Raw genomic sequence first — 12551 nt, 5'->3', positions numbered from 1 at the left:
TTTGCTTTGTTGATTATTGAATTATCGAAGAAATGTTTCGACGTATGCGCATATAATTCTAATTTTTGTTAAGGATTAGTTTTGTTAATGATTAAGTTGAACTAGTTTTAATTTTTAATTAATCGGCCAATATGCACAAAGATTATTTGAAGATATAATGTAAATGTTCTGAATACTACGGATACTATAGATTTGAATATTTATGAAATATCGATGATAAAAGATAGAACGTTTTTCAATTGAATTAATATAATAAACTTAATATAATAATAATATTATAATACATATTATGTTATTATCATTATAATTACTTTCATAGAATCTAGAAATAATTATTGAAATTTTGTTCAATTTTTGAGTTAATTTAAATAATCGTATAAAAACTTCTTACATAAATATTTATTTTTATAAGTAATTATTTGATAATAATAATATATTACTGATTTGAAAGAATAATGGCAAAATTGCAATAAAAAAATATTTCACGGAATGAAAAAGAAATCAATTTTACTTATTATTTTAAACAAAATAAATATAATAATGTATAATATATCATTGTTGGAAACAAAGTAATTCTAATAATAATGTAATTATTTAATTTTAAATTATATTATATATTATGTTTATATAAATGTTTCCAATAGTATTTTAGTACATTAGTATATTAAATTCTTATTATAATATCATAATTAAAATATCATTAAATTAAGAAAACAAAAAAACAATTTGTTAAAATAAAAAAAAACTTATTATATTGAAAATATTTATGAAATCAATATTTAATTAAAAATTTGCAAAATTATTCTAATATATGCAATTAGTATATTTTCTAGTTACATTAAACTGAGATTATAACAAATGCGTTTTCCTGACGAATAATTCAGAAATATTTATAAAAAAACACGTATAAGAAAAACATATAGTATATATGCAATAATTTGTTTGTTCAGTTCTTCTACCAATTCGTTAGAAAACTTTTCACTGTAACACGAACTCATTGTTCTTTCGGAATGGTGACAAAATATCTTTTTTCGTGAAAACCATAAGTCATTAAAAAAATCTATGCAGATATAAAATGAAAAATTATTTAAACGATTATTATATTTATGAAATTATTTAATTAATTATCATAATGGGCAGAAAAACTATTCAACTAATTATGAAAATTATTCTAATATATGCAATTAGTATATTTATTTTAATATAAAAAGTACTTCGTATTAATATTTCAAAATTTGTTTCTCTTCATTCGATTAAATTAATTAAAACTTAAATTAAAACTAAAATAATATTTTTTTACAATAAATAATTTATTATTCTATCAAAATGAAAAGAATGTTATTAATGTATATTTTAAGTAATTAAGTAATTATATATGAAAATACTTTTAAATTATATTATATTTTAATCTTTTACAATTTTACTTGCAAATATGTAAAATTAATAATATTTGAAGTTCTGTCTTTAAATGCTTTAATATTTTAAATTATTAGAATTATAGTATTAAAAGTGCATATTTAATTATTCTGGACATAAATTTGACTCTAATCAAATCTAATCAGATTTTTATAAAATGATTTATTAGTAGCAATACTTATTTCACTATCTATTTCTGCATAAAATATTTCATGAATGTAATTGTTATTATATGAAAAATGAAAATTTATTTTAATGTGCCAAACTATATTGTTTAAAGTACACAAACTGTTATGTATTTATAATTAAAGCAATTAAAATTTTAAAAAATGCTAATTCTTTTTAAAAATTTTTATTTTAACAAGTAAAATCATATTTAAATTTAATTGTTAATTTTAAAAGAAATATTTTTTTTAAAGTAAAGTTAAATGTATTTTAAACGTATTAATTAATTATTTTTAAAATTCACTTAAAAAAGTATTAAAATAAATATATATATATTAAACAATTAGAATCCCTTATCTTAATTTAATTATCCTTAATATCGTAATAAAATGATTTAAATAATATCTTATATAATTAATACTATACATTCCATAATTATAATTATAATTCATTTCATATAATAGATAGAAATAGTAAATAAACATAATTGTGATTTATCTTTATCTGTATAAAAAAAATTGAAATATTTTCTAAAAAATTTATCTTTTTATAAAAAATAGAATTAAACAAAAATAATAAAAAACGAAAAACAATTTATTTAAAAAAATAATTTGAAGCTTAATTTTAATTTTTAATGCAAATATATAAAAAAATTTTTAGAATAATAAAATTGTTTAATATTATATTTATTATTCAATATTTTCTTTCGCTATTTTATTCTATTTAAAGTTTGAATTAAATTTTGTTTTCAAATTTAAAAAATTGTTTTTCAAATTTGTTTTCAAATTTCAACAAAATTTGAATACATTCGTAATGCATACATATAAGAATGTAATTAATGTTGATTAATTTTTAAAAAAATTGAAAATGTTTATATATTGAATATATTAAACTTTTTAAATTTTTTCTCTTTTTTTTTATTTATAAAATGATTAAAAAAAGAATAATTAATATTTCCTTTTTTTATTTATAAAATGACTAAGAAAAAAGTATTTAACAATTAAACATCACAGAAATAGTGATTCATTCGAATACTGCCCGAGTCACGCGATATTAATACAAATAATATATATCATTATTTATTCGCAATTAATTTATGTATGTTAATTTATGTATGTGTAGAATTATTTTCTGTACATTATATAAAAATTTTTTTTTAAATGGAAAATTCTTGCAAAAAATAGAAAATTATTCATTTCTATTTTATTATGACAATTGATTTGAAAAAAATGAAACTTTTCTTGGTATTAAATGCATATTTGTCGACTAATAAACATTATTAAAAGCATATTCGACAAGAAATGGAAGACGATTAAAAATTATAACATGAAGAAAAGAAAAGAAAAAATAATCAGAAAAATCTATTATAATCAAAAATAAAAAAAAAAAAATAAAAAAAATTGTATAAAATTATATAATAATTTCTTTCTAAATGTATTTATGAGATCATAATAAAATATACCGATTTTTATATCTTTTAACTTTTTTGAATAAAAAAAATCAATATGAACGTTTGTCAATCAAATGAATCAAATTCATACCAAATGAATTTTCTATGAAAATATAAATTTTATTTTGTACATTGTAAAAAAAAACTAACATGAAAATTTGTTCTAACAGATATTCCCTCCTTAATTAAAATTTTTCATCTAACATTTCCATTTCTTAAGATACATTCAAATATTCGAAGTTTGTGTCATTTAATCAAAATTAGAAAACCTTATATATTTCACAAAGATTTAAAATTGTTAAAATTTTTGCTTTAACCAATGTTTTCTAATAACAACAACACATCACAATTCAATTATTAACAATTCTCACATATATGTCTCAAATAAGTAAACTTAACCTAAAAGTTTTCGCAAACTTAACCTAAAATCTCGCGATCTTTCGAGATAGAAATATTAACTTACAATTATATAGAAATGTTAGACAAGAATATTACAACTAAGGAGGTATTTTAACGAATCACGGATCACGAACAATCAGTTTCGTTGATTCGTCCGTGGCGGTTTGTATTGCCGATTAGTGCTTGCTGGAACAGCGTTTTGTTGGCTTGGTGAATCTTTGCCAACCTCCTCGGGTTCCGGGGTCGAGGGTTGTTTCGCGATCCAGTCGAGGGCCCTTTGAATGGCTGGCGGTATTGGGGGTGGTGTTGGCACGTGAGTACCGGCAACTTGAGTGCCGAATTCGTCGGCGGTCCAGCTAATCGCTATCGGTGTTCCGTCTGGGGCGTTATACTGCACAGAGCCTTGGATCAGCTGAGTCTCGGATGGTGTGCCAGCATACTTTCGACTTCCGGTCTCCGTTTGCACGATACCACCCTCGGTCTCATACGTGAACGAATAGTGGCCACGATTGTCGCCCAGGTTCCGATTCTCGCTTATGATCTTTTCCGGTTGCCGGAAATATTCCTGGCAATGAGCCGTTGCAACAAGAGCGAGGAAGATCTGAAAAAGGATGTTGGATATATTTCAAGCAAAAAATATGGAGAATAATCATTGAAATAATTTTGACGAAATAATATTTGAAAAGTAAGTAAGGGAAAAAAGAAATAATGAAATGATGTTTATTTCATGGTGACAAATGCATTTGTTGATTTGAAATATAGCAATTATTGATTCAATTATTAATTGAATTGATGATTTTGTAAGAAATACTATACATGTGATATGACAGATTTCCTTATTCCATAAAATATTTTATTAATTATGTTAAAAGAATATAAGCTAATATATTGATTATTTTAATTAACGAAAAGGAAACAACTTATATTAAATTTCTAAATAGAATTTAGTTACCAAATTTAGAAATTTAAATTATATATTTCTCTAAGAATTATATTTTTAATGTTTATTTTAGTTTTTATTTATTATATTCTTGTAATTAAAATAAATATAAAAAATATAATAAATATAAATAAATATAAAAAACTAACTTTCATTTGAAACTATACAACTTGTTTACTTTTTATAATTTTTAATAATTTTTGTATAAATAATACTATAATACTTTTATAAATTATTTAACTTTATTGAAATTTGAAAACATTTTTGAAATAATGATTGATAAACTATATTTTGAAAATAGTATACAAAAATTGTATACTATTTCATATAACAATAAAAAATAAACAAAAAGAAATCTTTTTTCATATGTTTTTTTATGATGATCCTTTGTGGCATGCTTTTTATATTTGGTACCATTTTATTAACGTTCGATTAGTTAAAGAACATATTAAATATGTTTAATATGCCAACGTTATTTTGATAGAGACTGTCTAGACAAGTAGGTAGTTAATAGTACGATTAGAGAGAGTTATGATTACTATGTCAGTGATTGATGTAAGCAGCTAATGTAACTTACATCATACGTAATGGCTTCTTAAGAAAAGTCGAACTGTGTAAATCAATAGAATAATAATTTTTTTCCTTTTTCTTTTTTTGAATATTTAAAATTTCATGAAAATATTTTTTTCGTTGTATAATATATCTATTCATATTTTAACGATGATGTTTATGATTGCATTATACGATAAAATGAATGTTAATGATTTTTAAATTTTTTAAATATAAATATTTTCTTCAGAATTAATTTCTAATGTTAGCTATTAGTATTCTTTTATGATCAATGAAATAATCAATTTCTAAATACAAATTCTAAATATAAATTATATATTTTTAATTTCTATTGCCTATTTCATTCACAATTAAATCATAAAGAATGTTACTTTATATTTTCATATAAAATAAATAATTGTAGTATTACTATAAGATTTTTAGTAGGTACAAGATTTTTTAAATTAATGAAATCTTGTATATAAATATTTATATATTATAATAATATTAATTAAAATTCTAAGTAACAAATAAAAACAATTCATATTAAATATGCAATTCTTATTTTATTGCAAAATATCACATAAAAACATTAGAAAGTCTATAATAAAATATATGAATATATATGAATGCTTTAATCAATAGATTATTCATTTATTTAAAATCTTCTTTTAAATTCTTTATTTAAATCTTGTAATCTACTTCTTCAGTTCATATTATAATTATTTATTTTTCAATCGTCTTTTCGTCATTTTCATTTTTTATTTGTTTTTATTTATTTTCATTTTTTAATTGTTGTAAATTTCTAACTAAAATTTAACTTTAAAGAAATAAATATGTTTTCAATCTTCATCATACTTGTCCTGTAAATCTGCTGAGATACCTTTCCCCGTGAAAGGTCAGGGCAAGACGAATGTGTTAGAAGGTAGGTCAGAATATTCATTATGATTGCAAACGGTAAAAGGGACAAACCCGACTCTAATGTTGTTTCACGTAATCAATGAAAAAATCTAACTAAATAATTAATTAATATGTAATTTTTTTCTAAAATTGATTATTTTTCTTGAAAATTTTTATTAATATTTTTTCATGATATTATTTTATTATTATCGTATTAATTTAACAATATTAAATTTGTTATATGATACATATTAATCGAAAATTTATTGGTGAAGTTATATTAGAATTATGTTAAACAAAAATTTTGATACTTTCTCTTCGTGAAAGTGTATTTAATTTGAATAATTTTGTTGTAAATTTCATATTATTATATTTATTATTATAACTTTTTTATATAACTAATATATAAAATTTGTAATTTTTAATTAATGTTTCCATAAATTCTCAAATTGTATATGATGAATAATATATATGTTATAGATGAAATTTTAGATAAAAGTATTAAATAATTTAGTAATATTATTATATATACTAATATTATTATATATACTAATAAATATTATACATACTGTTAATATAGAAAATCATTGCAAATCAAAAAGATTAATAAAATAATTTGAATAAGGAAAAAGATAAATTAATAATCCATGTATTTTATATATATAAAATTAAAGAATCTTATATAAATCTTTTAATAAATTAATAAAACTTTTTATATATTTTATAATCAAAATTATATTTTGTCAATGTTTTTTATAATTTCTAATTCTAATAATAATCAAAAATTAATATAGAAAATTTTTTTAAGTTAATATTAATTGTTTACGTATATTATATATGTGTATTTCATAAAAATTTACATTTAATTAAGTAAATTCTACTAATTATATTTTAAATAATAATTAAAAATATAAACATCAATATTTCGCATTATAATATATTATACAAATGACAATAACTTATAAATAATAATATTTTCTCGTTTTCATATCATAATTATAATTCAAATAAAAAATAATCAATTAAATTAACATTATTTATTGCAAATTATCTTCATTTCTAATAAACATCAAGAAATTTTATCAGTAATAAAAATACAAATCATTATAAATACAAATGCGCAATATTTTCGACTACTATAAAAATAAACCAGAAAATCAAGTTTAAACGACTAATTCAATGCCATTGACCTGACTTACCCTTGTCACGTCATCAAAAGTAATCATTCGGTTCTTATTTAGATTTTGATCGTAAATTATCGCGTTTTTTAAAAGAAAAAAAAGTTAAAAAAAAATCTAAATCTTCTATTAAAACGTACCAATAACGGACTGCATGCGTAAATGAGAATTTCCTATTCCATGGTAATTGGCGTGTACGATCGCGTTATAAATTTTTCCAAAAAAAAAAGAAATTCATTTTTCACACATCTAATTTTTCTTTTTATTCATTTCTTGTATAAAATATATACAGCCATTTTTCGGGATATTCACAGTTTTACGATTATTCTCTTAAAATTAACACCGGGAACATCCAATCTTTGATTTTTAGCACGATATTGAACATGTTAACACTTTATCTACACGCTCCTGATTAAGATTACTCACTCACTAACGACTCGATCAAATCGAGGGGTCGATTAATAGGCCATTGTTCGATAAGCAATAGGCATTAGGAATAAGCTTACCAACAGATAAAGTGTTAAGATCACCGAGCGACGAACAAAAGAGGAAGCAAGGGAAGAAGAGAACAGGTGCGCAAGACGTGGAAAAGAAGAGGATACTTACCAAGGAACGCATGTTGCCGAAACTGCACGTGCTCCCACGAGAAAATTGCGATAGTGTGTGTATGTGTGTGGAGAGATAAAAAAGGCTTCAGACGTCACATATAGAGCGACCGATCGTTGCTGGCGTAAAGTTCGTGAGCAACTCTTGGATCGTTGGAGGAACAGCCGACCTTTATACTGGCGAGTCTACAAGCCAGTTGCCAGCCTTTACATAACCCGAGAAAGTTTATTTCGGGATAGCCACGTCTCGCTCTAGAGCACTTCTAACCGCCGAACGATCCACACCCCCGATATGAAAAAAGGAGCAGAGATGATCGATCCTTCGATCGTGCATGCGCGCAGCTTTATAATGAGATTTTACCGACCGCTGTCCGCCACTGTCATCCGTCCTGACTTTTCCCCATCCAACATCCACTAAAGAGAGAGACAGAGAGAGAGGAGTTTGCGTAATCTTTTACTTGCGTAATTATGGCGAATGTGTAGGTACCGATGTCATCTCCTTTTCGGTGAATTCGAACAATGCAACTGGGATGCGAGATGAATGCGATCGATCCTTTGTAAATGAAATGGGACTGACATCTTTAATTTCGAACGTCTATTATTGATCCACGCTCACAGATGAAATTATATTTTATAAATTATTGTATACGTAAAGTTATTAAATTATTAATAATTTTATACGTTGTAATTTATAAAATTAAAGTATTTGTTTTAAATTTGTTTAGTTTTTAGGATTTGACATAATATAAATTATTCAATAATATTGGATATTATTGTTAAACGAATTTAATGAATTAATTATTAAGTAATAATTTTCATTTTTCTTGTTTTTTATTTTAAAACATATTATTAAATGTCTAATGATTTATTGGAATATATATCGAGAAATGATAGCAGCCCAATGGCACTTCAACACAAGAAATTTACGTAATTTTAAAATAACTAAGAGAAGTATTGTTAATAGTCGGATGTTAATATCTATGGTTATTTAATTCGTCACCGTAGATAATGGAAAAGAGAAAGAACTTTTTTTACTATAATAAAACACATCGTCGATGCTAATATTTTAATACAATGAACACATTTTATGCAAATACTTGACAACAGCTAGAAATACGTTCAGACGTGACAATTCCTTGAATTAGCATCAATATTCTTAATAAAATTTTTATGAATAAATTCATGAAGCATTTAAGAATGTCGATGAAGATAAAGATCGAATGTACTCAAAAAAAAAGAAATTTCATAAATCTTTATGTGAACTTTAATGTCAAATGCAAACAAACTTTTAAACTGCAATTTAAGAGAATCTTAACTCGCTATTTCTTATAATCTAAGGTGCAATGATGCTTATAGTAAATAACATAATAAATAAATTTCTAATTTAGGTCAATGTTATGTTTTACCATTATTAAATTCTCTTAATGTAATTTACATTTCATTGTGACTTACAGTATGTGTATTCTTAAGAGAATCAAATACATTCAAAAACTAAAGAAATAAATAAAAAAACAATTATAATTCTATAATCTATATATATAATCTAATTTCAAATTACAAAAGAAAATGAATAAATTCATTAACATTAATTATTGATTAAAAAGTTAATAATAAAAAAATTAATAACTCTTTATTTTTTTTTGAAATTTTTTTTTTAAAAATCTGCAGATTTCATTTGCAATAAATTATCAATTAATATGTTATAAAGTTAACATAAATAACAAAAAAGTTAATAACTCTTTATTTTTTTAAAATTATTTTTTAAATCTACAGATTTCATTTGCAATAAATTATTAATTAATATGTTATGAAGTTAATAAATACATTTGTATAAAATAAAGTATGCTTGTATAAATAAAAATATAAATGTTTGTATAAAATAAAAAAAAAATTTCATTTTCCTTCCTAGATTAATAATAATAATAAAGGAATATAAGAATAATAATATAAGAAATAAATTCTTTATTTTATATAGAAGCAAATATAAATGTCAATAAATGATATCACTTTGTTTAATTCTTTTTTAAATTGATTTTATATGTTATTTTTTTAAATAAAAAATAATCTCTCATTTTTCAATATTTTCATATTTTTTATATTTTTATTAAATTATACTTACAAATAATATTTAAATTTAAATTTCTAATATTATAAATTTCCTGTACAATATATCACTTTTGCTATGTTTTTATTACATTTTTAAAAATCTTGTGAAAAACAAAATAAAAAAAAAATATATAAAATATCACATAAAATCAATCACGATTAAATTAGAAACTTCATAATAAATAATTTTATAAATGTAAACAATATAAACAATATAAACAACTTGATATAAATAAAAACAAAAGAATTAAAAATTATTAATTAATAATTTTAAAAACTAATCCAATATTCTCGTATAAAGAATCGTACGATTGAAACTACGATTGTTTTATCTTGATCGAAAAGTGCTAAAATCTGCACAAAACGAATTGTTTAGTCGATCGTAAAACACGCTGAGCTCACATTATCGAGTTGCAAGTAAGCAAGAAATATTACATTCAATTGTACCTGTTATTTATCAGGGGGATAATGACATCGACGTCTTAAACACCAGTTACTTGCACTTCTGTGAGAATTCTACGTATACAAGTCCTTGGCATAGTGATCCTTAGTGTTGCTATGAACGCAACAAGCGTTCACATAATTGCATTAACCGCTACCTAATGTATACAAATCAATATTTCTATTTGCAAAAGAAAAATTTTCAATGAAAGACAAAATCTTTATGTATTCTGATAAAAAGAGAAAAAAAAATAATTTTAAGAGTTGAACAAATATTTATGAATTTAAAAACTTATTCGTTACGAATTCTGTTTTAATAACAATTTCATATTTATGTATATATTATATATCTTTTATTAGCTTATGTTCGTAATTGTAAATAAATTCTTGTTAGGATACGTATACACATGACGAAAGACACGTACGTTAGACGAAACCAAGTAAACTTAAAATTTAAAAATAATTGAAAGTTAAAAGATTTTAAATATTGATATATATATTTATATTTAAATAATTATTTTACATTATTTGAAAAATCATATTAAATGTGTACGAAAAAAATTTTATTGAATATATAATAATATTTTTAAAAAAATTTTTAATATTTTAAAAAAATTTAAATATTATTTACAAGAGAAAAGAAAGTGTATACATGCATATGTGCATCTATATGTCATCAGATTATTCAAATAAATATGTATACATATACAATAAATATAATTATATAATAATATGTTTAAAAAAAGCGATATCATATCATAGAGTAAATAAATAATAGCATTACTACTTTTCATTGAATACATTTATTTTTTTTAGTTTACGTAGCAAACCAAGTTTATGTTATGAATGTTACTGATTTTATTATATTTCATCAAATATTGTTACAATCATAAAATTTGTTGTACTTACTGATCACAAATTCATTTTTTATGATTTTACATTGTTTACATTGTTTAAGCCAATCAGTTATATTTCATTATATACATGTATACACATATATTATATACATATATGTTGTAAAGAATATTTATAAATATTTGAATATAATTATTTAATGAGAAAATTATATTAATAAACATTATAAAATAAAATTATTAAAAATCAATTTTCATTTTAAAATTATACAATAGGAATTTTAAATATTTTTCTTTATGTATCTTATATTTTATAAATTTACATAATTATTTTTTTTAATTTTATGTTATATACTGTTAAAATATAACAAATAAAAATATATAAAATAAGCGAATAAAAGTAAATAAGATATTGTTTTCTCATTTAATAAAATAAAATTATTTAAAATTTTTTACATATATTGTATATAATATATCTTGGCTATATTTACTATATCTTAATTTATTGAGTTAATACATCATTTAACGTATGTAAACAAAATTATATTACAAAAATGGAAGTTCTCAAATAAATTGATGATATAAAATTTTCTGACATTTGCTATTTTGCGTCGTTCAATTTCAACGTTAAACTATGTTTGACTTATGAGACCGATTCTACTGACATACATAAGAGTAACATTGTAATAAGTAGAATAGGTTGTCTATCTACAAGTATTAATATAATCGGCGCACGATAATTTAAGTTTTTTTTAATCATGTGTGTAATAATAATAAAATTCATAATAAACAAAATAATATATTATTATTTATTAATATTTTTATTTTAAAAAATTCTAAAATTCTACGAATTAAAAATTATTCCAATTCTAATCCTATTTCTAATAATATTTAATATATTCTAATATATCTAATATATCTAATAATATTTGCAAAGCATAAACTAATATTCTTTTCTTAATTCCTTTCAAAATTTGATTAATTCTTTTTTTTTTTTGATTTTTCAAGATCGTTAGAATTCGACTGCTCATTTTTTTTATTTTTTCTATAAATGTATATTACAAAGAAATGATTAAAAAACTCCGCAAATCCGTGAATGAATAATTTTTCTACAATTTAAATTCATCAAATTTACTTGTTAATTTTATTTTATAAGAAATCGAATTGGTAAACGATTTCTATAACATAAATCTATAAATAAGTTTAGAAGAATGCCCACATTCTTTCATCATAATATTTGATTTTAAAACTTTTATTTAATCTTAAGCTTTAATCAGGACAAAAATTTCAACAGACTTTCATTTTCCTTATCCATCTCTTCTATTTGCATTTTCTCGTATCATTCTCATACTCGCTATGACTATCTTATTTAAAATTCTCTCGTAGCAAAGTTTCCAAATACCACTCTATCTTCTACCAGTCGCTTTCACAATCTGACTTTCTTCTCTCATTCGTTGCACCTCTCGAAGCATCCATCGATCACATCGACTAATGGAAAACATCGTACAAGTAAATCTCGATTCAACTAACTAGAAAATCGTAGTGAAG

General features: G+C 21.8%; 1 protein-coding gene across 2 annotated transcripts; it reads right to left on the bottom strand.

Moving 5' to 3' along the window:
* Window positions 1-3130: 3130 nt before the first annotated feature.
* On the bottom strand, window positions 3131-12525 carry LOC107995202 (endocuticle structural glycoprotein SgAbd-4-like). 2 transcript variants are annotated; one of them, XM_062071766.1, is made up of 4 exons: window positions 12406-12525; window positions 10156-10307; window positions 7604-8016; window positions 3131-4031 (listed from the first exon to the last, which is right to left on the bottom strand). In XM_062071766.1, the coding sequence occupies exons 3-4, from the start codon at window positions 7613-7615 to the stop codon at window positions 3567-3569; spliced, it is 477 nt and encodes a 158-aa protein (XP_061927750.1). In that variant the 5' UTR covers window positions 7616-8016; window positions 10156-10307; window positions 12406-12525; the 3' UTR covers window positions 3131-3566. The 2 variants fall into 2 exon arrangements, with proteins under 2 accessions (XP_061927750.1, XP_016908048.1); XM_017052559.3 differs by lacking the exons at window positions 10156-10307; window positions 12406-12525 and having other exon boundaries at window positions 7604-8989.
* Between the last annotated feature and the right edge of the window lie 26 nt (window positions 12526-12551).

This window comes from Apis cerana, linkage group LG2 (genome assembly GCF_029169275.1).
Source record: "Apis cerana isolate GH-2021 linkage group LG2, AcerK_1.0, whole genome shotgun sequence".
Taxonomy (NCBI): Eukaryota; Metazoa; Arthropoda; class Insecta; order Hymenoptera; family Apidae; genus Apis; species Apis cerana.
Note: the sequence above shows the minus strand (reverse complement) of the source record. Positions and strands in the feature narration are given on the sequence as shown.